A 24,818-nucleotide genomic window follows, 5' to 3' on the forward strand; every position below is an offset into this window, starting at 1 on the left:
AAATGACTGTTTTGCCACCTGCGACAAGACAGCGATTAATGAATCATTTAGAAGGCAACACGCGCCGCCCACAACTTGGTAATCGGTGCTCGTACACGCTGCCAACCCCTTTCCACACAGGAAATGGCGTCACTTGGATACTTACTAGAGATGATCCTGTTGTGAAGAAGCTGTTTTACACGGGGTTGGAAAGAATTTATTTCTTCCAAAAAAAGACTTTCGGGTTCTTAACAGACAAGAGAAGCCGTTCGGTGTTCACCTGGTTCGCTTAACGCAGATTTGCGACTGAAATAATCGAAAACTGCGAAATATCTACCGTCTGGCCGCCGTTCCAAGGTCGTCAGTCACGTGGTGCAACTTGTGTTTCTCGGTGGATGTTTATTTTCGTCTCTTAATCCAAGCGCGTGAGGGGGTTCACTTGATGAACTGTTGAAACGGCTTGTGGAGGAGAGCATTCTGCGCGCGATACAAACGCACCACCGGAGTTATTTCGGTCCACGCGAGGAGCCCAAATTTGCAACACAAATCAAAAATTAACCCAAAAACTCGATCGAATTTATCGAGAAAGTTTAAAAAAGACGGTATTTCCGTCAATCGAAATGGAGTTTAAATATCGTGCACGGCGAAATATGAGCGGGCTGAGATCGCTTTAAATATATCGCTCGTTGAAATCACTGAAAGACATGAAAATTCCTGATGAAGTGGGAAGCTTCCTCTCCACTCTCGTTGTTATGTTCCTGTAAAGAATATTTATCGAGAGATTGAAACCAATGTTTAAACCCAGCTGTGTAAAATGGGGAAGAATTCTTTGCACACCAGAAACTTCTGCCGCTTGTGAGCAGAAATAGCTGCGCATGAAATGTAGTCCAAACTGAAATAAAGGCCACAAAACTCCGATGCGAAAACTTATCGTCAGGCAGCGGAAAGTCTGGGAATGAGGTGCCAAAGAAAGAACAGTGTAATGATTAGCGAGAGAAAAACACCCACGTAATCTATATTTATAACACACCCCGGTGTGTGGTGTCGGCGAAACATTCCTACGCGCATTCAAAACAGCCCTTTTCACTCACATCTTCGCTGCTTTAACTAGTGAATTAGAGTAGTACGCACTTTCTTAGGTCATGTCACCCTCTGATCTAGACGAGTTGCCGACGTCCTTCGAGGACAGAAATTACGGTGGCTACTTCCAACCGCTCCCTGTCCACCTGCGAAAGCGATCACTGGCTGTCTCTTCGCATCGCGAACGGCATGGAAATTTCAGTGATGCTTGCAGCAGACCGAACTTCTCGTACTCAGGTGATGCCAGTTTATTTTACGGGGGACAGCGAGCGGAGTACAGCGGACCAAATCGCACATGCTCTAGAAGTTTAAGGAGCGCGATTGTTTAGCATTCCATTGGTGCTCGACAAACAAAACGTATGATGCGGCGAGCTAAGTACCCACTTGCGGTTGCAATAATTATCTAAAAATACCCACCCCCGAGGAGGGCCAAAAGGATTAGATGAGGTACTTGACCTCGGTACTCACCTAGTTCTGGATCGTACTCGCTGATGAACCGACGGGTGATGTACTTCACTGTCAGAGCTGCGGAAAACAAAAAAACAGAAAGTTAGATGGAAGCATGAACAATCAGGACACACACAGCAGCAGCCACGTCCCCCCCCCCATCCTCTCTCTCTCTCTTTCACACACTTCAAGTTACAGCGCAATCACAACACGTAAATCGGGTCGGTCGCCCTATATTGTTACTTTCATCACGATGGCTGCGAATAACCCCTCCACTTCTCCCCATCAAAAAAAAAAAGCAAGCTTCTGCCAATTTAGTGCACTCACTTCTGATTCCAAGTTTGTCTAAAATTTTTTGTTGCCCTATTTAACCAATATTAATGAAAAAACTTTCGAGCCTACAGACCAGTAAGGCTCCTGGAGTTGACGGAATAAACCCTGTAATCTTAAGAGAGGCGGCAAGCGAGTGCATTGAACCATTGAGGCTAATTATGCGAGCATCGCTAGACTCTGTGGTGATTCCCTTGGATTGGAAAAGTGCAAATGTATCTCCCATACATAAGGGTGGCTCTAAAAGTGAAGTTGGAAATTATCGACCTGTCAGTCTGACTTCAGTAGTAGGGAAAATCATGGAGGCAATGATCAAGGGTGGAATTCAGGATCATTTGCATCGAATTGAAATTCTCAAGGATACTCAGCATGGTTTTGTAAAGGGAAAATCATGTTTAACAAATCTGGTTCGCTATTTTGAAAGGGTCACTCACGAGCTGGATTTAGGGAATAATTTCGACATTGTTTATTTAGATTTCAGCAAAGCTTTTGACTCAGTCCCACATGAGCGGTTGCTTTATAACCTGGAACAGGTTGGAATCACTGGGAAAATTCATAGATGGATAGAAGGATTAATCCTTAGAAGGATAGATGGCTTCAGGGCAGGAGGCAGAGGGTTGTGATAAATGGCTATTCCTCAGATTGGTTCGATGTAAGAAGTGAGGTTCCCCAAGGATCAATATTAGGACCACTGTTGTTTTTAATTTTCATAAACGACATCGATGAAGGGATAGAGGGCGTGATGTCTAAATTTGCAGATGATGTTAAAATTGGTAGAGTGGTAAATGATCACTGTCAAGCTGAACTTCTCCAGAGAGACCTATAAAGACTTCAGGGATGGTCAGAAAAATGGCAGCTATGCTTTAATCCAACAAAGGGTAAGGTATTACATCTGGGAAACAGTAATCCCAAAATAACTTATTCACTTGGTGGAGTTCAACTAAACCCAGTACTGGAGGAAAGGGACTTGGGTGTTACGATATGAAATTCTCTGAGCATTGTAAACAGATTGCAAGGAAGGCCCCTGGTGTCCTATCGATGATCTATCGAACTTTTGCAAGTAGAGATAGGGACGTGATAATCCCATTATATAAGGCTTTTGTTAGACGACACTTGGAATACTGTGTTCAAGTATGGAGACCGCACCTAAAGAAAGACATCGAGCTTCTTGAAAGGGTGCAAAGACGGGTAACTCGCCTGGTGAGATCGGCAAAAGGGCGTCCTTATGAAGAAAGACTTCGAATATGTGGGTTGCAGAGTTTGGAAACTAGACACCTTAGAGGAGATTTGATTGAGGTGTTTAAGGCTCTGAGAGGCATCAGTAAAATGAATGAGGACAGAATTTTCAAGATTATAAATGATGCTAGAACTAGGGGACATAAATTCAAGTTACGGGGAGAAATGTTTAGATTGGACTGCAGGAAAGTTTATTTTAGCCAGCGAGTTGTAAATTATTGGAATAAGTTGCCTACATGGGTGGTAGAGGCTGACAGTTTGGGGAAATTCATAGGTCATCTGGACAGTACCTTCGGGTCAGGGAAGCGCATAGGATGATAGGTTTAATTTCCTTTTCTTTTATTAATTATTATTATTTATTTATTTATTTTATTTTTATCATTGTCTTATTCGTTTTTTTTTGGCTGGTGCAGCGTAAGCCATAGGCTTTCTTGCACCATGCGGCCATTACTAATACTAGAAGTTCCTGCAGAACCTCAATTCATTCAATTTATTGATTAATCATGTTAATGTAGACTGAAGCGCTTCAAGGGCTTAAGCCTCAGGCTGCGAGAGAATTAGACAACGTACAAGTTAGTGCAAACGCGGCATATTAGTACGCAGCAAACTCTGAATTAGCAAAAAACGCATCGTTTTATTTAAGCCCTTAAAGCGTTTCAGTCTAAATTCACTTTATACACTAACAAGCATCTCTGACATTGTGGAGTTATACTTCATAACTGTTTTGTCATCACTGCATCATCATCAGGGTACCTACCCACCCACCGAAAAAGGACCAAATAGCCCCGAAACGGCGCTGTCTGTGTGGTGGTATCCGCTGAGAATAAGTAACAACAGTCTTCTCCTTTGGTGAAGCGTTACTTATTCGAAGTAGTGCAATATCATGGCAACTCGTTGTGAAGGTATTCACAATATGAGATTTAACTAAAACGATGCCGTTTTAGTTAAATCTCATATTTTTTCGCTAATTCAGAGTTTGCTGCGCGCGCACTAATATGCTGCGTTTGCACTAACTTGTGCGTTGTTGTGTTCATTTATTAATTAGTAGTTTCGCCAGTTTCCACATTTTAGATTAACACCATCAGACTTTTAATACATCTTCTGTGACTAACTCGACCAATTATGGAACAGAACCTTACTTAATAGTAAGGTTCTGTTCCATAACAAAATTCAATAAATGTCATCGAGTTCATCTACAGGCAACAACGTCCACAGACGTTTATTCAGATTTCATCCCGTTCAATTTAATCTTGTAAACCTATAAAAGCTCCCCACAGATCATATCCTAATTAACCCTGACCCAGCCCCCGCCCCAGTGATTTTAATCACTTCAGTTATGATGTTTCCTCATAACGCCGAAGGAAAATGAGGCCACTGAACTGGACTGTTCCTTCACGGTCATCTCGGGTCGATACTGATTTCTCTGATGCAGGGAAGGGATGAGCAAGATGCTTCTGTAACATCACGAATGAATTCACGCACAAATTTGTGACTACGTGGAAAATTATCAGTTTTCATAATACATGTTTATAATATCGTATATTCCGGAGTGTAAGCCTACCTTTGAAGCCCTAAAAAATCGTTTAAAAGGTCAGCATATATGCCGGGTATAAAATCCTAAAGTGAATTAAAGCTCTTCCTTACTGTTAATACCGACATGTATCGATCTGGCTGTTTTCTTTCAAACCAAATGCTAGCTGAAGTACAGCGCCTTGACACTGACCTGAATAAATTTGTTACGAACAAAACCGACCCCTACAAATTTTGCGACGACAACAGTTACAGGAATCACGCGCTGAAGAATACCTATCAGCAGGGCTGTAGTGGAGGGTATACCCTCTGGATTTTTTTAGATGAATAGCGTATACTTTCTGGTTTTTGAAAGACTTGAAAAAACAAATATAAAATATAAATTTATTAGAATTTGATTCTTAGGCAATACTTACAGTTTCATTATTTTTAATATATATGCCGTATACATATATATACACACACACACACACGCACCAAATTTATAAATGACCTTTATAGAATTATTAACTAATTATTTAGCAACCTTTTTGTCATAAAAAGGAGAGTTACTTAGTACAAAGAAGCGTGATATCGAAGTGCAATAAAGAATTTTTTTTTTTTTTAATTTAACACAAAAAGTAAATGATAGATTTCAATCGAAATAGTTTTCCCTTAATAAGCATCGAATAACGCATAGCTATAGTGTATAGTGTATTTAGGGTCTAACGGCACCAGGGGTTTCCCCCATCTCCGCGTAGTATACATTGTGGTGTGATACAGAACACTGTAGAGGCCAGAGGTTTAAAAGTGTATGGATATTGTGGTGTGTAATGTTTTGTACTGTTGTTCATTTGGTCTTTTAGCCGGTGGGTCTTAAATGAGACCCACCGTTGCCCACACTATAACGCATAGCTAATGCGATTTTTAAATTTTTAGCTCCATTAGCAACAAGAACAGAGGAGGGAGACAGGAAAATTACTCACGTTTTCCTGTCTGGCGCCGCCATTTTTAATTTTAAAATTATATTTTAAACCTACTCGTTGAGCTCTTTCCAACGGTGTATATAAAGCTATAGGTTATCGACATTTTTGTCCCCCACCCACATTTACCCCTCCATTTCTCAGAAAAACTTTTGTCAACAACGATCAATATGGCGTTATGTTGGCCCACATGATGTACAAACCCACGCAAAATTTCGAGTCAATAGGTTGTTTGGTTCCAGAGATACAATGCTGTGTCAGATGGACGGACAGACAGACAACTGAGTGACATTTTAAGGGTCCTTCGTTAGACTACGGAGCCTAAAAAGCATGATGGCATTCAGTGAGCTTTAAGAAGGGCCGTTAGCAAAATTGCCATATCGACATTCTGTAAAATAAGTTTATAAACTTATAAAAAGGGACTTCTGTATACGCTTATCGCCTCATATACAATCTACTGCGCAGTGTAAACTTTTAAAAGAGTAGAAATAATCGAATTAAACAGTAGACGCTGGTTCTTAATGAAGATTTTGCTGTAATACATCAATGCGCAAGATGCGAAAAAGGACTGTAAAAAGAAGGGGGGGGTCGACAAAAGGCGAATTTATGATTAAGCGCAAATTTAAGGCAAAAAACATACATCGACTTATACGCCGAAATATATAGTACATCTGTTATCCGTCAACGTTAATAATACATACAGTTTACTTCTATCTTTATAACAAACATGCAAGGATTGTGCAATCCATGAATTCCTTGTTGCCACTCGAGGAACTTCTGTATTCCTTTTTCAGGCTACGACCGATTAGTTGGTCTTCGTTTGTAAAAAGAAAGTTTCTTTGTAACTTGCTTTTGAAACTCGGATCGGGTATAGCTAATTAGCTCTGAGTGTGTGGTAAAGATCCATGGAGTGTTCTCAGCATTCATCAATGATTTTTTTCTTAGAAGGGATTATGTTAAGGCATAGGTACCCAAACTTTTATGCCTTCAGACCCTTAACTTTAGCGCTCGGTCTAGGCAAATAAACAGATTTGACCTAAAATTCTGCTATGAAAATTTTGAGATTAATTATCACAAATATATTGTTAATTGGTATTGTTGGGTTTTAGGCGCATAAGCGAATTAGATCGTGTTGCCTTAAATGAACGCCTTAAAATAAACGTGCGTGTGTTCTGTGGTCGATTTGCCCGGACGAAAAAATCCGTGCTGCCCTCTTCTGGGACCGATTACACTCTTCTTCAGTCACGCTTGTCTGTGAAAAAGGCCCGCGAAAATTCCTTGACTACCACCATATTAAACAAATAACTTCACGGACAAAGTAACGTCGAAAGCAAGTTCAAGGAATGCAGTTTCACTGCCACATACTAGCGTAATACGTGAATGTTTCCGACTGCAAACGTGGACAGGGCTTCTAACAAGATTTCTGAAAGCAGAAGTGTGACCACAGGAGGATTTAGCTCTAGAATCATTCAACAATGGGATTTGGGATTCTAGCGGTGAGTGTCACTTTCGGAGGTCCATTAAAAGGATCTAATCGCTGCCATCTCCATTTCCTTCCCCTCCAAGAGGGAAGGGAAGGCAATTGGGCGATAGGTCGCTAAAGAAAGCAGATAGCTGAATATTTCTCATGAAAAACTTTGTATACAGCGTGAAAAACTAACATCATGCATCCAATTTGAATGTATTCGACTTGAACGATATGATATATTTTTCGACCGAGGTCAGACTTCTGTTTCCTACCCTCCAGTCTTCTGCCTTCTTCCCTTACTTTTCTCTTGCACAACGTTTTTTTTTTTTTTTTTTTATTTAGTTTATATATACATTTGTATATATATATGTGTGCGCGTGTGTGTATATACATATATTTATATATACACACACACGCATTCCCCACAGGTCTAAATCTAAAAACATCAAAATTACTGCCCGACCTATTTGGCCCTAGAACAAGTTATCAGCGAACAACCCTACACTCTGTTAAAATTACAACCGTTGCTCAAGAAACAGCGATCATCTCATTCTCAAATCTGGTCCTAGCCACTGAAATCCCAGGAAAGTAGGTGGCAGGACCCGCCAGAGTACTCTAGCTACAGTGGTACACCCGGTCAGCCTCCCCGTGGCATGGTGTGGTAACGTCGGGTACCACTAGGGGCTCGGCGGCTAATAGACCGGAGGAACAAAGGGCACAACACAATATACAGCACATGACCCCCACACACTTCAAATCTCTGGCCCCGATACAATGTACACCCGCGGAGATGGGAGAAATCCCAGGAGCCGTTAGACACTAACATACCTTATACCTTATACTATCTAAAAGTATCAAAAAAATTCGCGCTTGGTTTATAGATCGGAGATTATAGAGGGGATTGGATTCGGTCATTTAGAATTTGCGTAGAAGCGACCAAATTCCTGAGGCGTCAACGTGTCGTGTCTATTAATTGGTAGTCGGCTTGCGGGATGAAAATTTCGATTTTCCAGGGTTTTATTCTTTTTTTTTTTTATTTATTTTTTTTAATACTGCTCTAGCAGAATTTATCAGAAATGGCAGTCTCTACTACTTCTTTCCATCAAAACACATAATAATCTATGTAGTAGGAGCTCACTTCAAAAGTTGAATGAATACCGTACTTCGCATTGGATAAAAATATAAGTTAGTGCCACTGTGAATTATCATATCAAGAATGAAATATCAGTTTAGCCCAACAGTCTGTTACCAAAGAACACACTTTTGTAGAACAATTACACCGAAGTAGACCATTGGCACACCCAGGGTCCTGAGTTGGATGTCATTATTCTTCTCTTTCTTGGCGATTCCTTTCTACTTCTGACACTCACTCTCTCTCTCTCTCTCTCTCTCTCTCTCTCTCTCTCTCTCTCTCTCTCTCTCTCTCTCTCTCTCTCTCTCAGGGTAACTCGGGGATTTTTTTTTTGGCTTGTGCAGCATAAGCCTCAGGCTTTCTTGCACCATATAGCTAATAATAATAGAATAATAGTATTTATAACGATCAATATTTAATTAGGTATACATTATTAAAGTCGTCCAAAAAGTAACATTTCTTTTTTTTTCTACATTAATCTAAGTACAGCTAAGCAAGGTAATCAACATTAAAACAGAACCTGTACTAAGCAAGGTAATCAACATTAAAACAGAACCTTAAATGTTCGGGTATAGCTGCAGCTGATTTAAACCCATTTGTTAGTGGGATGACTTTGGATGAAACGTAGCCAGAAGCGTACTTTTCATCTTTCAAAACACAGAATGTATGTAATTTACAGACACAGTACGCTAACTCCTTATACCCTTAGCGCTTGTTCTAGGCAACTCAACCCGATGGGGGAACGCTACTGAGACTGAGGGAAAATATATATATATATAACCTTATGTTAAACAGAACATAAATGCAGAAATAAGTAGAAAAATGGGGAAGTAGTCTAGTGCAGTCCAAGGCAGCAAATGCAATCCCAGGCACAGCAGGGACAATAAAGTGTAAGGGAAGAGGAAAATAAATAAAAGAACAGTAAGTAAAAGGAATAAAAGAACAGAAAAACAAAGTGAGAGAAACAGAGACTGAAGATGACAGATAACTAATAAAAATGCATAATTACATAAAAATTGATCAAATGAGGATACACAACACTTGGTTCAGAACTTCAGAGGGAGAGACATTCAAATATCTGGGACCACCTGAATGAGAAATACTATCAGAGAGTGAGAAGCTGCTAAAATCAAAGCTTGAATGCCGACAACATGGTCACAGCCATAAACACATACGCAGTTCGGTAGTAACGTTTCCTTCGTGATCACAGATTGGACCAACACCAAGCTGGAGGAGATTATGAGATCGACCACGATAATAATAATAATAATTATTATTATTATTATTATTATTATTATTATTAGCTAGATGGTGCAACGAAGCTGCACCAGCCAAAAAAAAAAAAAAAAAAATTTTCCTCAAGTAACACAGAGAGAGAGAGAGAGAGAGAGAGAGAGAGAAAGAGAGAGAGAGAGAGAGAGAGAGAGAGAATCAAAAGTAGAAGGGAATCACCAAGAAACAGAAGAATGATGATATCCAGGGTTATAATTATGACCAAGAGGCGCTAACATCACCCAAAGTCGGCCATCGGAAACCTGTAAAGAGGGAGGGAAGGGATTGACTGACCTCACTGAACAAGAGAAGAGGGCGATTAAGAACCTGCGCGATTACTTCCAGGCAACGCAGCACCAATCTACCAGCCATAAGAAAAGCAGACAAACGGCACACAACATTTAACCTCAGCAAGGGGACCACACTCACACAGACAGAAGAAACAAAGACAGAAAGATGGGCGAAGAAGACACTCCATGGCAGACACTACAATGACCTCCATCAAGACGGTTTGTTAACAAGTATGTTAGCACTAGGACTACATAGGTGTTTATGGCTTTAACTGTGTTCCCTCCATTCAGCTTTGCTTTCAACAGGCTTCTGAGTCTCTGATGATATTTTTCGGTAAGGCAGGCCTTAATTTCCTTGTGCTGTACCTGCTGAGCCTACATCGTCCCGAAGTATTTGTACGCCTCTCCCTCTGCCATGGCTTCGATATTTTTACCACAGTGCAGCTGGTAGTTTCAGTTCACTAATTTTCACTGACGCAATCCGTAGGTCTTGCATTTGTCTAGACCAAATTCCATCCTAATATCATTGCTGAATTCTTCCGTGATCCGGAGTAGTTGCTGGAGGTGTTTCTGGGTTCCCGAGTAGAGCTTGATGTCATCCATGTACATCAGGTGGGTGAGGGTGTACACGTTCTTTCTTCCTTCTTTGAGGTTATATCCGTACTTGCTACTGTTAAACATGGTAGATAGCGGGTTACGTGCTAGACAGAACCATAATGGCCTCAGGGCATCTCCCTGAAAGATTCCTCTCCTGATGGGGATTGGCCCGGTTGTAACGTTTTCGACCTTAATGATGGTACTCCATTTCGCCATCGTTTCTCCTAAGAAGTTTATCACTATTGGATTGACTTTGTAGGTGATCAGCGCCTCTATTAGCCAGCTATGAGGTAGGGAGTCGAAGGCCTTGCGGTAATCGATGTAGGCTGTGTTCATGTTGCGGCGCTTCTTGTAGGATTGCTCCATAACCGCGGCATCTATGGTTAATTGCTCCTTGCATCCTTTGCTCAGCCGCTTGCATCTTTTCTGCTGTTCGGCCATTAGGTTCTGGCTCTCCAAGTGGTCTGATATCTTCCTGGTTATGCAGCTGGTCAGGATCTTGTGCATTGTTGTGAAGCAGGTGATTGGCCTATATTTCACTGGGTTTCTTGTATCTACGGCTTTAGGCTTCAGATATGTGATTCCTTGAGTGAGAAACTTCGAGATTGTCTCTGGGTACCTTATCATTCGGGTGAACTGCTCTGCCAGGTGCTTGTGTGTGCAAGCGAGCTTCTTGTACCAGTAGTTGTGGACGTTATCTATTCCTGGAGTTCGTCAGTTGTGACAGTTCTTGATCCTCTGTTTTACTTCTTCTTCCCGAATCCCCCCCCTCTTATTTCTTGTACGTCCTTGGTATTCTTGCGTTTTATTTCTATCTAGGTGGCTCGGCTGTTATGTCTTACTTCCCTGCTCCAAATGTTTCCCCAGAACTCCTCAATCGTCTTCTTCTCGGGTGGTCCGTTCCCTTCTTTCAGGTCTTCTCCGAGATTCCTGTAGAAGTCTCTTTGGTCCTCATTGAAGATTCGGTTGTTTATTTTCCTCTGGGAGCTCTCTTTGTATCGGCGTAGTCTCTTGCTGAGTGCAACGAGGTTCTGCTTCAATGTGTCCAAGTACTCTCCTATTCTCTGATTATTTATTATTATTATTATTATTAACAAGAACAATAATAATGGGCGCGGTGGCCCATTGGTTAAGACACTGGACTACCAGCCTGATGGACCCGGGTTCGAGTCCCACCTTGGCGGAAGCGAACGTGGCTCCATCACTCTGGGAGACGGGTATAATAAAATCAGAATAATGATAATAAATAAATTAATAGTAATAAAATAAAAATAAACATTATGAAAGTGCTCCAATGGACCTACCTACCCCAAGGTCGGAGTGGCGGCTAAGGCAGATTGTGGCGCCATTCCCACTCGACACAAGCCGAAGGCAAACAGGTCCACCTCCATAGATGGATGATGTCGCAGAGAAATATTAATCATACTGCATCGAGTGTGGCGCAAGATAAAGTCACTCGCATTCAGGCCTTAGGCAGAAGGGTCGGTTCGAAAAATAAGACGGTCTCCTGAGGAAGACAGTGGAGCAAGTGGCGCTGTCCCTCTGTATGGCTACCACAAGAAAAGGGCAAGACCCTCCAGCCCCACCAACTGGAAGTGCTTCCTGCGCAAATGCCCACCCAGGAAGGGAGAAAACGCCAACGCATGAAGTGGAGCATCGAAATGAATACGTACATCATGCAAGCATCCTACGAAATAACGAAGCTGGAGGACGAGACTATATACCAAATGGTTGAAACGATTCCTAGGTCAGCGAAAAGCAGACCTGGGAATCGTTTCAACCGAGAAACGAGAGACCAGCAGCAGAAGAACCGAAAACAGAAGGAATCTGCAGCTTGGGAAAGAAGACTTCGATAGAAGAATTAAGAGTCAAGATAGGCCAATTGACCCAGTACCAACGGAGCAATAGGAGTATGAAATTAATTGGACAAGTGAAGAGCATCCTCAAGAGAGACAGCGTCCACAGCAGACATGAGACAAAAATCAGAGAATAGCAGAGTACTTGGACACACTGAAGCGGAACCTCCTTGTAAGAGACTGCGCTGATACAAAGAGAGCTCACTGAGGATAATAAACAACCGAATATTGAGGACAAAAGAGGCTTCTACAGGGGTCTCGGAGAAAACGGACCACCCGAGCAGCAACTGAGGAGTTCTGGGGAAACATATGCAGCAGGGAAGTAAGACATAACAGCCGAACCCCTGGAGAGAATTAGAACGCAAGAAACCAAGGACGTAAAAGAAATGATAAGGTGGGAGATTCGGAAAGAAGAAGTAAAATAGATGAGCAAGAACTCGAACAACGGGCAAAATTCAGGAATAGATAACGTCTACAACTACTAGTACAAGAAGCTCACTTGCACAAACAAACAACGGCAAAGCAGTTCACCCGAATGATAAGGCACCCAGAGACAATCTCGAAGTTTCTCACTCAAGGAATCACATATCTGAAGCCTAAAGAGGAAGATACAATAAATCCGGAGAAATATAGGCGAATCACCTGTCTCTCAACAATGTACAAGTTTCTGACCAGCTGTATAACCAGGAAGAAAACAGACCAATGGGAGAGACAGAACATAATGGGCGAACAGCAGAAAGGATGCAAGCAGCTGAGCAAAGGATGCAAGGAGCAATTAACCATGGATGCCGCGGTTATGGAGCAAGCCTACCAGACGTACAGCAACATGTACATTGCCTATATCGATTCCGCAAGGCCTCATAGCTGGCTAATAGAGGCGCTGAACATCCACAAAGTCAATCTGATAGTGACAAACTTCCTAGGAGATACGATGGCGAAATGGAGTACCACCATTAAGGTCGAAAACAACACAACCAGACCAATCCTCATCCCATCAGGAGAGGAATATTTAAGGGAGATGCCCTGAGCCCATTGTGGTTCTTGTTTAGCACTTAACCAGCTATCCACCATGCTCAACAGGAGCAAGTACGGATAAAACCTCAAACAAGGAAGTAAATACTTGTAAAACCTCACCCACCTGATGTACAAGAATGACATCCAGCTCTACGCGGGAACCGAGAAGCACCTCCAGGAACTACTCCAGATAACTGAAGAATTCAGCAATGATATTAGGATGGAATTTGGTCTAGACAAATGCAAGATCCACGGATTGCACCAGGGAAAATTAGTCAACCGAAACTACCAGCTGAAGACTGAAAGAGATCGAAGCCACGGGAGAGGCCTAGAAATACTTGAGGATGATGCAGGCTCAGCAGTTACAGCACAAGGAAATTAAGGCTTGCCTGATCGAAAAATACGATCAGAGACTCAAAAGCCTGCTGAAAGTAAAGCTGAAAAGAGGGAACACCAGGAGCTACTCCAGATAACTGAAGAATTCAGCAATGATATTAGGATGGAATTTGGTCTAGACAAATGCAAGATCCACGGATTGCACCAGGGAAAATTGGTCAACCGAAACTACCAGCTGAAGACTGGTAAAGAGATCGAAGCCATGGCAGAGGAAGAGGCCTAAAAATACTTGAGGATGATGCAGGCTCAGCAGTTACAGCACAAGGAAATTAAGGCCTGCCTGATCGAAAAATACGATCAGAGACTCAGAAGCCTGTTGAAAGTAAAGCTGAAAAGAGGGAACACAGTTAAGGCCATAAACACCTATGCAGTCCTCGTGCTAGCATACTCCTTCGTAGTCATAGATTGGACAAACACAGAGTTGAAGAATATCATGAGAAAGCCAAGGTCAATGATGACCAAGAGCCGCCAACACCACCCGAAATCTGCCGTGGAAAGACTGAAAATTGCCCGGAAAGAAGAAGGAAGGAGCCTGATAGACCTCATTGAGCAACAAAAGATAGCGATAGTTAACCTGAAGGATGACTTTCAGAAATACACACAGCAGCACTCCACCAGGCCATAAGGAAGATAGACAAGCGATATACCCCACTCAATCTAAGCGAGGAGTTCCCCCAAAACCAAGAGACACAAACGAAGCTAGAAAGATGGGCAGAGAAGACACTCCATGGCAGACACTACAATGATCTCCATCAAGATCACATAGATAAAATTGCTTCCAATGCATGGCTATCGAGCGGGACGCTCTTCCCCGAGACTAAAGGATTCATGCTTGCCATCCAAGACCATGTAATCAATACCAGAAACTATAGAAAATACATCGGCAAGGAGCCTGGAGTGTCCAATGACACATGTCGACGATGCCACTTGGCCTCAGACACGATCCAACACATCACCGCGGGGTGCAACCCAGACTGAGTACACTCATAGACACGACCAGGTAGCCAGCAATAATACATCAAAGGCTAGCAAAGAAATACCAGTTGATCGAAGAAACTGTGTCGTACTACAAAGTACGAAATCCAGTCAGTACTAGAGACCCCAACCCACAAGCTGTACTGGGACTGCGCCATAATAACGGATAGTACAATCCCGAAAAACAGACCTGACATAACATTTGTGGACAAGAAGGAAAAGGCTACCTATCTGATTGACATAGCGGTACCGAACGCTGGCAACCTGCAGAAAACCCATGGTTAAAATATCAGGAAGTACTCGAACGAAAGACAGGAAATCAAAGAGATGTGGCATATACAACAAGTAACGACCATCCCGATCGTCGTGTCAACCACAGGTGTGGTGCCAAAGACCCTACAAAACAGCCTAGCAGCAATAGGTCTCCCAGCGAGAACCTAGAAGGAACTCCAGAAAATCGCAATCCTGAACACCTGTAGGTTAGTCAGAGTTCCTCGACCAACAGTAACACCAGACATAACTACAACCACCCTGTGTACTTGGTAGCAATACCTGTCACGAGGTTGAACCCCCAATCAGGGAGAAATAATATAAGGGCAATAATAAATAATAATAACCAAGCTAGAGACCGATAGGACTATGTACAGTTCGAGACTACATACCAAGTGTTTGGAACGATTCCCGGATATTCAGTTCACCGAACAGCGAATAGCGGACCAGAGAAGGACCATCGTCACGAAGAACCTGATAGCTCCTGCAATCTAGAAAAAATCTAGCAGGATGTGAGCAATCAACTACAGAGAACAATTAATCTGAACAATTAATCAACACGGAGCCAGAGGAGGAAGAGAAAGAAGAGAAGAAATACAACCCAGAAGAGAGAAGAGAGAAGAGAAGAAATACAACCCAGAGACGCTGAAGTAGAAAGAGAAGAGGAGGTCATGACATCCAGCGTAGAAGGCGAGTGGAAGCAGTTTCTAACAGAATGGAAGGAATGGACTCCACAGAGATCCATATGATACCGAAGCAGAGGCTCAGCAGACTCCTGTGGAGAGTCACAGACCTTCTCAATCGGCAAATAATTCCACATTACCCGACAACAATGGTGCAACGCTGGAGGCCATTCAGAGCCGTATACCGTGCTACCATAGCAGCCCCTAGGATTAATGGAAGAGAAACGAGAGACCAGCAATAGAAGAACCGAAAAGAGAAGGAACCGCCAGCATGGGAAAGAAGGCTTCAGCAGAAGACAGAAGAATGACGTCAAGATAGGCCAACTGACCCTGTACCAACAAAGTAATAGGAGTAAGAAATTTATTGTAAAACTGAAGAGCATCATCAAGAGAGACAGCGTCCACAGCAAACATGAGACCAAAAATCAGACAATAGGAGATTACTCGGACACACTGAAGCAGAACCTCCTCGCATTCAGCAAGAGACTATGCCATTACAAAGAGATCTCCCAGAGATAAATAAACAACCGAATCTTCGATGAGGACTAAAGAGCCTTCTACAGGAGTCTGGGAGAAAACGGAAACGGACGATCAGAGCAGAAGACGATCGAAGAGTTCTGAGGCAACATGTGGAGCAGTGAAGTAAGACATAACATCCGATCTGCCTGGATAGAACTAGAACGGAAGAAAACTAAGGACGTACAAGAGATGAGAGAGTGGGAGATTCGGGAGGAATAAGTAAAAGAGTCGATCACGAACCCCCCACGACTGGCGAACCCCAGGAATAGATAACGTCCACAACTTCTGGTACAAGAAGGTTACTTGCACAAACAAGCACCTAACAGAGCAGTTCAACCGAATGATACGGCACCGAGAGGCAATCCCGAAGTTTCTCACTAAAGGAATCGCATATCTGAAGTCTAAAGATCAAGATACAAGAAACCCGGCAAAATATAGGCCAATCACCTGTCTCTTAACGATGTACAAGATCCTGACTAGCTACATAACCCAGAAGATATCAGCCCACTAGGAGAGACAGAACATCATGGTTGAACAGCTGAAAGGATGCAAGTGACTGACCAAAGGATGCAACGAGCAATTAACCATTGATGCCACAGTGATAGAGCAAGCCTACAAGAAGCGCCACAACCTGTACACGGCCTACTTGATTAACGCAAGGCGTTAGACTCCGTGCCTCATAGCTGGCTATTAGAGGCGCTGAATATCTACAATGTTAATCGTAACAAACTTCCCAGAAGCAACGATGGCGAAATGGAGTACCATCATTAAGGTCGAGAACATCACAACCATACCGATCCTCATCAGGAGGGGGAATCTCTCAGGGAGATGCCCTGAGCCCACTGTGGTTCTGTCTAACACTTAACTCGCTATCCACCATGCTCAACAGGAGCAAGTACGGATATATAACCTCAAAGAAGGAAGGAAGAACCTGTAAACCCTCACCCACCAGATATACACGGATGACATTAAGGAAAATTAGTCGGCCAAAACTACCAGCTGCAGACTGGTAAAGACATCGAAGCCATGACAGATAGAGAGGCCTACAAATACTTGGGGTATTTGTAGGCTCAGTAGTTACAGCACAAAGAAATTAAGGCCTATCAGAAGTCTGCTGAAAGCAAAGCTGAACAGAGAGAACACTGTTAAAGCCATAAACATCTATGCAGTCCCAGTGCTGACATAGTCCTTCGGGATCATAGATTGGACTAACACCGAGCTGGAGGATAACATGAAAAAGACAAGTACAATGATGACCAAGAGCCACCAATACCATCCGAAGTCAGCCGTGGAGAGACTGATAATACATCGGAAGGGCACTAATAGACATTATCGAGCAACAGAAAACAACTATAGCTAATCTGAAGGATTACTTCCATAAAAACGCAGCAGCAATCCACCATGCCGTAAGGAAGACAGACAAGCGGCATAACATACTCAACTTAAGCGAGGAGTCCCCTCCTGCCCAGACGGCACAAATGAACCTAGAAAGATGGGCAGAGAAGACACTCCATGACCGACACTACAATGACCTCCATCAAAACCACATAAATAAAACTGATTCCAATGCATGGCTCATGAGTGAAACACTCTTCCCCGAAACGACAAGATTCATGCTCGCCATTCAAGACCAGGAAATCAACACCAGAAACTACAGAAAATACATCGCCAAAGGAACCAGCCAGGAGTTTCGGATGACACATGTCGATGATGTCACCTCGGATCAGAAGTGACCCAATACATCACCGCGGGATGCAAGGTGATCACCCAGACTGAGTACACCTACAGACCCGACCAGGTAGCCAGGGAATATATCAGAAGCTAGCAAGGATACTATGATGCAGTCACAAAAGAACTGGATGCAGGGAATAACTTTGATATTATATACTTGGATCTTAGAAAGGCTTTTGATACTGTTGCACATGGAAGACTGCTGCACAAATTGGAGCAGTGTGGCATTGGAGGCAAGTTGCTGCTATGGATAAAGGGGTGGTTGAGGGGGAGAAGACAGAGAGTGGTAATCAATGGACACTGCTCATCGTGGACTAATGTTTTTAGTGGAGTCCCTCAGGGTTCGGTATTGGGGCCTTTATTGTTTTCTGTATTTATAAATGATATTGATGATGGTATATCAGGCTTAATGTCCAAGTTTGCAGACGATACGAAGGTTGGCAGGGTTGTCAAGGACACTACTGACACTATGCTGCTGCAACAGGATTTGGAAAGGTTGAGCAGATGGGCTTCGAGGTGGCAAATGAAGTTTAACATTGACAAATGTAAAGTACTACATATGGGAAACAGCAACCCCAGAGCAACGTATCAACTCTGTGGTACTACACTGACAGTGGTAGAGAATGAAAGGGACCTGGGGGTGGTGGTGCAGGCAGATATGAAGTTCTCTGAGCAGTGCAGACGAGCTGCAAGAGTAGCTCATGGTGTATTGTCAATGATATATAGGAATTTTTCTAGCAGGGATAAGGAGGTGATTGTCCCTCTGTATAAGGCAATGGTCAGGCCACACCTAGAGTACTGTATACAGGCCTGGAGGCCTCATTTCAGGAAGGATGTAGAGCTGCTGGAACGAGTACAGAGAAGGGCAACTAGATTGGTGAATGGGACAAAGGGGTTCTCTTACGAAGAAAGGCTTAAGTTTTGCAAATTACAGTGTCTGGAAACTAGGCACCAGCGGGGTGATCTGATAGAGGTGTACAAAGCCTTGAATGGTTTGAGCATGCTCAATGCTGATGGGATTCTTCCTCTAGCTCAGAAAAATCACCTGAGAGGGCATAAATTCAAATTGAGGAAAGACAGATGTAGGATAGATGTGCGGAAATTTGCCTTTAGCCAGCGGGTGGTTGGTGGGTGGAACAGACTTCCATCCCTTGTCGTGGAAGTTGATAGCCTAAATAAGTTTAAGGCTCAGCTGGACAGGTATTTCGAACGAACAGAGGGGTGAAGTGGAAGTGGTTATTTTTATTTATTTATGTTACTTTTTTTTTTTTTTTTTTGGCTGATGCTGCATAAGCTTGCTTTCTTGCATCAAATGCCTCTACTAATGCTAATGCTAATGCTAAAAGGAAATATCAGTTGATCAAATAAAGTGTACCGTATTACAAGTACGAAACCCAGTCAGTACTAGAGACACCAACCCACAAGCTGTACTGGGACTGCGCCATAATAACGGATAGGACAATCCCGCACAACAGACCTGACATAACCCTTGTGGACAAGAAGGAAAAGGCTACCTATCTGATTGACATAGCGGTACTGAACACTGGCAACCTGCAAAAAACTCATGGGAAAAAATCAGCAAGTACACGAACCTAAGACAAGAATTCAAAGAGATGTGGCATATGCAACAAGTAACGTATCCCGATCACCGTGTCAACCAGTGGTATGGTGCCAAAGACCCTACATAATAGCCTAGCAGCAACAGGTCGCCCAGAGAATACCTACAATGAACTCCAGAAAGTCGCCATCCTGAACACCTGTAGGATAGTCAGAGAATTCCTCGACCAACAGTAACACCGATCATAACAACCACCCTGTGTACCTAGTGTCAATGCCAGTCACGGGGTAGAACCCTCCAGTAAGGGAGAAATAATATAACAGCAACAACAATAATAATAGCTAAAATAAAAATTCATACTGTTCCCATTCCCAGAAGGTAATCATTGAATTCTGCTTTAAACGTAGAGAATGTCCAACACTCCGCTGCCCCTAGGCGAACTTCATGAGATCCAATCTACTAATAGTCCCCGATATTTTATATTTGTGTCTCCTGGGTTCGTGTCTCACCCACGAGGAAGAACAAAGTTTCCTTATTCATTTTATTTAATTCCTTCAGTGCCCTATACACTTTAATTATATGTCCCCTTAAATATCTGCTTGGCAAAATTTGCAGGCCACACCGTCTAAGCCCTTCTTCATGTGTACATCGCTTTGCACTCTTCTCCAATCTGGTCGCTCTTCTCTGAATCCTCTCAATCTCTATGTATTTTTTAGGTTCGGTCTCCAGGCCTGAATACAATATTCCAAATACGGTCTAAGCATCGCCTTATAAAAAGAGATGATGACGTCCTTCTCCCTAATAGCAAAGGTCCTAAAATCACAGACAGGATACCATGTGCTTTTCTAGCTGCCTGTTTACATTGCATGGAAAAGTTCATGTCAGACCGAGTCATAAAACCTAAGTCTTTTTCGTCTTGAACCATTTTCAATTCCTCGCCCTTCAGCTTATTCGTGATTCTAGGGTTTCTGTTTACCAAATGTTAACCTTACATTTAGAAGCATTAAACTTATTGCCATTTTTTCAGACCATATATGCAACCGATACAAGATTTTTTTGAAGCAGCATGGCCTGGTCTGGATTGTTAATCGCCCTTCCCAAATTCGAATCATCAGCAAACTTTAGCAGCTTACCTTGGATACTATCACCAATATCATTAATGAAAATTATAAATATGAAGGAACCCAACACTGATATCTGAGGGACCCTACTTGTTACTCCGGTCCACCTTGAGGACTGACCATTTATGACAACCTTCTGTCTTCTATCTTTTAGCCTGCCTACAATGCAGCGTAGGATCGTACCAGTAACTGCAACTTCTTCCAGTTTATATAGCAGTGTTCCACGAGAGACCATATCAAAAGCTTTCCTAAAGTCTAGCCATATATGATGTCAAAATTGTTATCTGCATCCAACTGCTTAATGACTACATCATAGTAATTTACCAGACTAGTCAGGCATGGCCTTCTCCCTAACGAACTATGCTGAAATCTATTCAAGATATCTTTCTTATCAAGATGGTCCTGAATGGCGTCCTTAACCACAGACCCCATGATCTTCCTTACCACAGAAGTCAAACTCACTGGCATACAGTTACCTACCTCTCTGACACTACCTTTGTGGATTAGCGAGACAGCAGCAGCACTTCTCCAGTCCAAGGGAATATTCCCGATGTTCAGTGACACTCTCATTAGCATTCCCAATGGTTTTATACACTCATATGAAACATTTTAATTACAACTGAACATATACCATCTTATCCTGTAGCCTTGCTCTCCTTTAATCTCAGTAATGTTTTTAACAAACGTTTCACTGGGATAATTTTATCACATATTTTACAGTAATTTGGCTACTTAACATTCGCCAGAGTTCCGAGATTGTTTTCGACTGCAATTATCGATGACCAGTATCTGTTCAACAATCTGCCGTTCTATGGACTTGGAAATTAGTGAGAAAATAAGCGCTTCAGCCTGCGTAGAGTACACTCTGTCTTTAATTTCTTAAAGGGTTAGATTATTCTCAGACGTTTCGTAGTACTTCCTGTACCACGTCTGCAGTGAACAGAAACATGGTGTACAAAGTACCACGAAATGTCTCAAAATAACCTGTACCCTTCAAGAAATTAAAGACAGAATACACTCTACGCAGGTTGAAGCGTTTATTTTTTAATTTCCACTTCTTGATTTACCAACGCACCATGACGCTAAAAGAACTTTTTATCGTCCTTACATTGAAACCAATTAAGGAGCTTATTGGATTTGCTCTCTTCTTTATCGTATTCTCAGACGAGAACTTCTTATCACCGTTCTTACTTTTTCATAATCAGCTTTTGCCCATTTCACCTCATCAGTGGTTTGTTACATACTCTCTTATAATTCTCATAAAAATCGGAATCACGTGATTGTCTGTAACTGTCCCATGCTTGTTTCCTTTGTCACCTTACGTTTACAGAACCTGACCACTGGTGCGAATAAATTTGTGGCATCGAGGACAAATCCTTTGAACATTTTCCACAGCGTATTTATATCAGACACCATACAGTACAGTAGTCACTGCAGTCGCTCTTCAAACCGAATCTCTCGCCTTTACCTTTCACTAAATAAGCTTTTCTAGATGCAATCCATTTTATAGTATTGTGGCCATTCTATGGATCCCATCCCCACTGTAGTTTTTGATACAGCTTAGTACCTCAGTGAAGCAATATCTAAGATATCAAAATCCCCCGTACACTTTCGAGCATGCCAGGATAAGTAGCGATCACCCAGTTTGTTCAAAAACATGATTCAATATACAGTAGAATATTTCCGGTCCACGTATTCCAGTGTAATAAAAAGGTTGAAGTCGTCCATAATGAAATAGCCCATTCACACTGTCTAAAGACTTTTGTCATACTCCTCACTGTCCTTTGACCGATTAGAATTACCATTGGCATATGACGAAAGCGAGCAAGCTTACACATCATTAAAAAAAAAAAAAAACTTCCCTCTCAACTCCCCATCCGCTCCAAAAGTTTATCCAGTTCTTTTCTGAATTTAAATAAGCTAGTAACTTCCACAACGACAGATGGAAGTTTGTTCCAGCAATCAACCACTCGTTGGCTAAAGGCAAATTTCCACATGTCTATTCTACAACTATCTTTCCTCAATTTGAATTTATGCCCCCTGAAATGTGAAATCTGAGAAAGAGCAAGAATCCCTTCTGCAATGAGCTTGCTCAAACCATTTAAAGCCTTAAACACCTCAATCAGATCATCTCGCAGGTGCCTAGTCTCCAGATGCTGCAATTTGCATTACTTAAGCCTTTCTTGGTAACAGCAACCCTTTGTTCCACTCATCAATCTCGTTGTCCTTCTCTGTACTCGTTCCAGCAGCTCTACATCCTTCGTAAAACGAGGCCTCCAGACCTCTATACAGTACTCAAGGTGTGGCCTGATTATACAAGGGAATAATCACCTCCTTGTCTCTGCTAGCTAAATTCCTGTATATCATTGACAAGGTCCCATGAACTACTCTTGCAGCCTGTCTGCATTGCTCAGAAAACTTCATATCTGACTGCACAATTACCCCCAGTTCCTTTTCATTCTCCACTACCCTGAGTGTAGTACCACCCAGTTGGTACGTTATTTTGGCCTTACTGCTACCCATATGCAGTACTTTACAATTGTCAATGTTAAACTTCAGTTGCCACCTTACCTTCAGCCCACCTGCCTAACTCGCCTAGATCCTGTTGCAGTGGTGTACTGTCATTAGTGTCATTAACCACCCTGTGAACCTTCGTATCGTCTGAAAACTTGGATATTAACCCCGATATACCTTCATCAATATCATTCATAAATAGAGAAAACAACAATGGGTCCATCACATAACCCTGGGGGACTCCACTAATAACATCAGTCCACGAAGAGCAGAAACCAATCGTCTGAAAACTTGGACATCAAGCCTGTTATACCTTCATTGACATCATTACTAAATATCGAAAACAACAATGGGCCCAACGCCAAACCTGGGTGACTCCACGAAGAGCAGTGTCCATTTAGTACCACTCTTCTGTCTTCTGCAACTCAACCACCCATTTATCCATAGCAGCAAGTTGCCCTTAATGCCATACTGCTCCAATTTGTGCAGCAGTCTTCCATGTGCAACAGTATCAAACGTCTTTCTAACATCCAAATATATAATATCAAAATTATTCTTTGCATCCAGTTCCTTTATGACTACATCACAGTATCCAATCAAATTTGTCAGACAAGACTCCCCCTTAACAAACACATGCTGTGTCTGAATTATTCCTGCAGTCTTGTCTAAATGATCCTGCAATACTTCTTTAACCAGTGACTCCATTATTTTCCCTGGAACAGAAGTCAAACTAACTGGTCTGTAATTACTGGTATCACCCTTTGATCCTCCTTTGTGAATTGTTGATACATCTGCACTTCTCCAGTCCTATAACCCCCCCCCCCCTACTATCATCTTCTCTTTCGTTCAATTCATTTCACGCCACACCCACTAAATATCGGCATTACCTTGATCTGACTTAGGGAAGATTCTTATCTTAAGTCAGTTTTTATCAGAAGCAATACTCCTCCACTCTCCCTCCTTCCCTCTGTCGCCTTAGAAAACAGTATTCACCAAAATAAAATTCTTCATCTCGTATCTGTGATTGGTAAGCCCAACCACATCAGCATTATTTGAACTGATCGAAAGCTCAAATTCATTTAATTTCTTTACAATACTGACATTACTCTAAAGACAAATTAAGTTTTTTTACTTTTGACAATCGTAACGCACCCCTTATGGATAATTAAGTGTTTTTCCACGTGTTCTTCATTGCTGAAGGATTTTGCTTTTATTTACTTTTCTTTTAGGTATTTAAGTTTATTAATGACTGCTCACAGGCGATCTCAGTGAGATTAAAAATGTAATTTTGACTCATGCATTGGCCTGAGCTGATTTTGTGCCAACTTCCCTGACCCTCCAAACAAACTAGCAGTTGCCCTGAACCCTTAATGCCTCCTCAATGGCATTAGCAACAATCTCTGATCCTTCTCTGTTTAAATGAATTCCATACATTTATTCTGTATTCATTTAATGAATGAATACAGAATAGGCGCCTCCGTAGCCAGGTGGGAAGGAGCAGCAGTGCGTAGCACACGCTTCTTGATTAGACCGGGGTTCGAGCCCGTCACCACTAAATACGGAGGATGCGGAAAGGTCAGGGAACCGCATATCCCGGAGCAATATGGCCTTAGTTGCTAATGCTCCTAAAAACCAAATAAACAACAACAACAACGAATACAGAATAAGTTTCGTCTAACGACTAGGGCCGGCCTTGCTGAGAAAATCTTCCTCCACAAGCCTCGTCGAGTCCCTCCATCCCAGAGTCAACCACACCGCTTTCATCATAAAATCCCTCCGGTCATATCTAGACAGAATTGCAAACAGAACATTTTTCCGTCCTATTTCGCGACACTTTTCCAACTCGCATTATATTTCT

The 24,818-nt window shown here is 42.3% G+C and overlaps 1 protein-coding gene across 2 annotated transcripts in view; it reads right to left on the minus strand.

Moving 5' to 3' along the window:
* LOC150090528 (ras-like protein family member 12) overlaps positions 1–24,818 on the minus strand; it is a 58,225-nt gene that overhangs the window by 27,226 nt on the left and 6,181 nt on the right. Inside the window, exon 2 of one of the 2 annotated variants that reach the window (XM_090378626.1) lies at positions 1,528–1,584. The exons of the other annotated variant lie outside the window; for it this stretch is intronic. Within the exon in view, the coding sequence (XP_090234752.1) occupies positions 1,528–1,584 (57 nt within the window). The remainder of the gene's footprint in view (positions 1–1,527; positions 1,585–24,818) is intronic. 2 annotated transcript variants of the gene reach the window in all.

The sequence above is a fragment of the Mastigoproctus giganteus genome, chromosome 1 (assembly GCF_048544385.1).
Source record: "Mastigoproctus giganteus isolate SK-2022 chromosome 1, ASM4854438v1, whole genome shotgun sequence".
Taxonomy (NCBI): Eukaryota; Metazoa; Arthropoda; class Arachnida; order Uropygi; family Thelyphonidae; genus Mastigoproctus; species Mastigoproctus giganteus.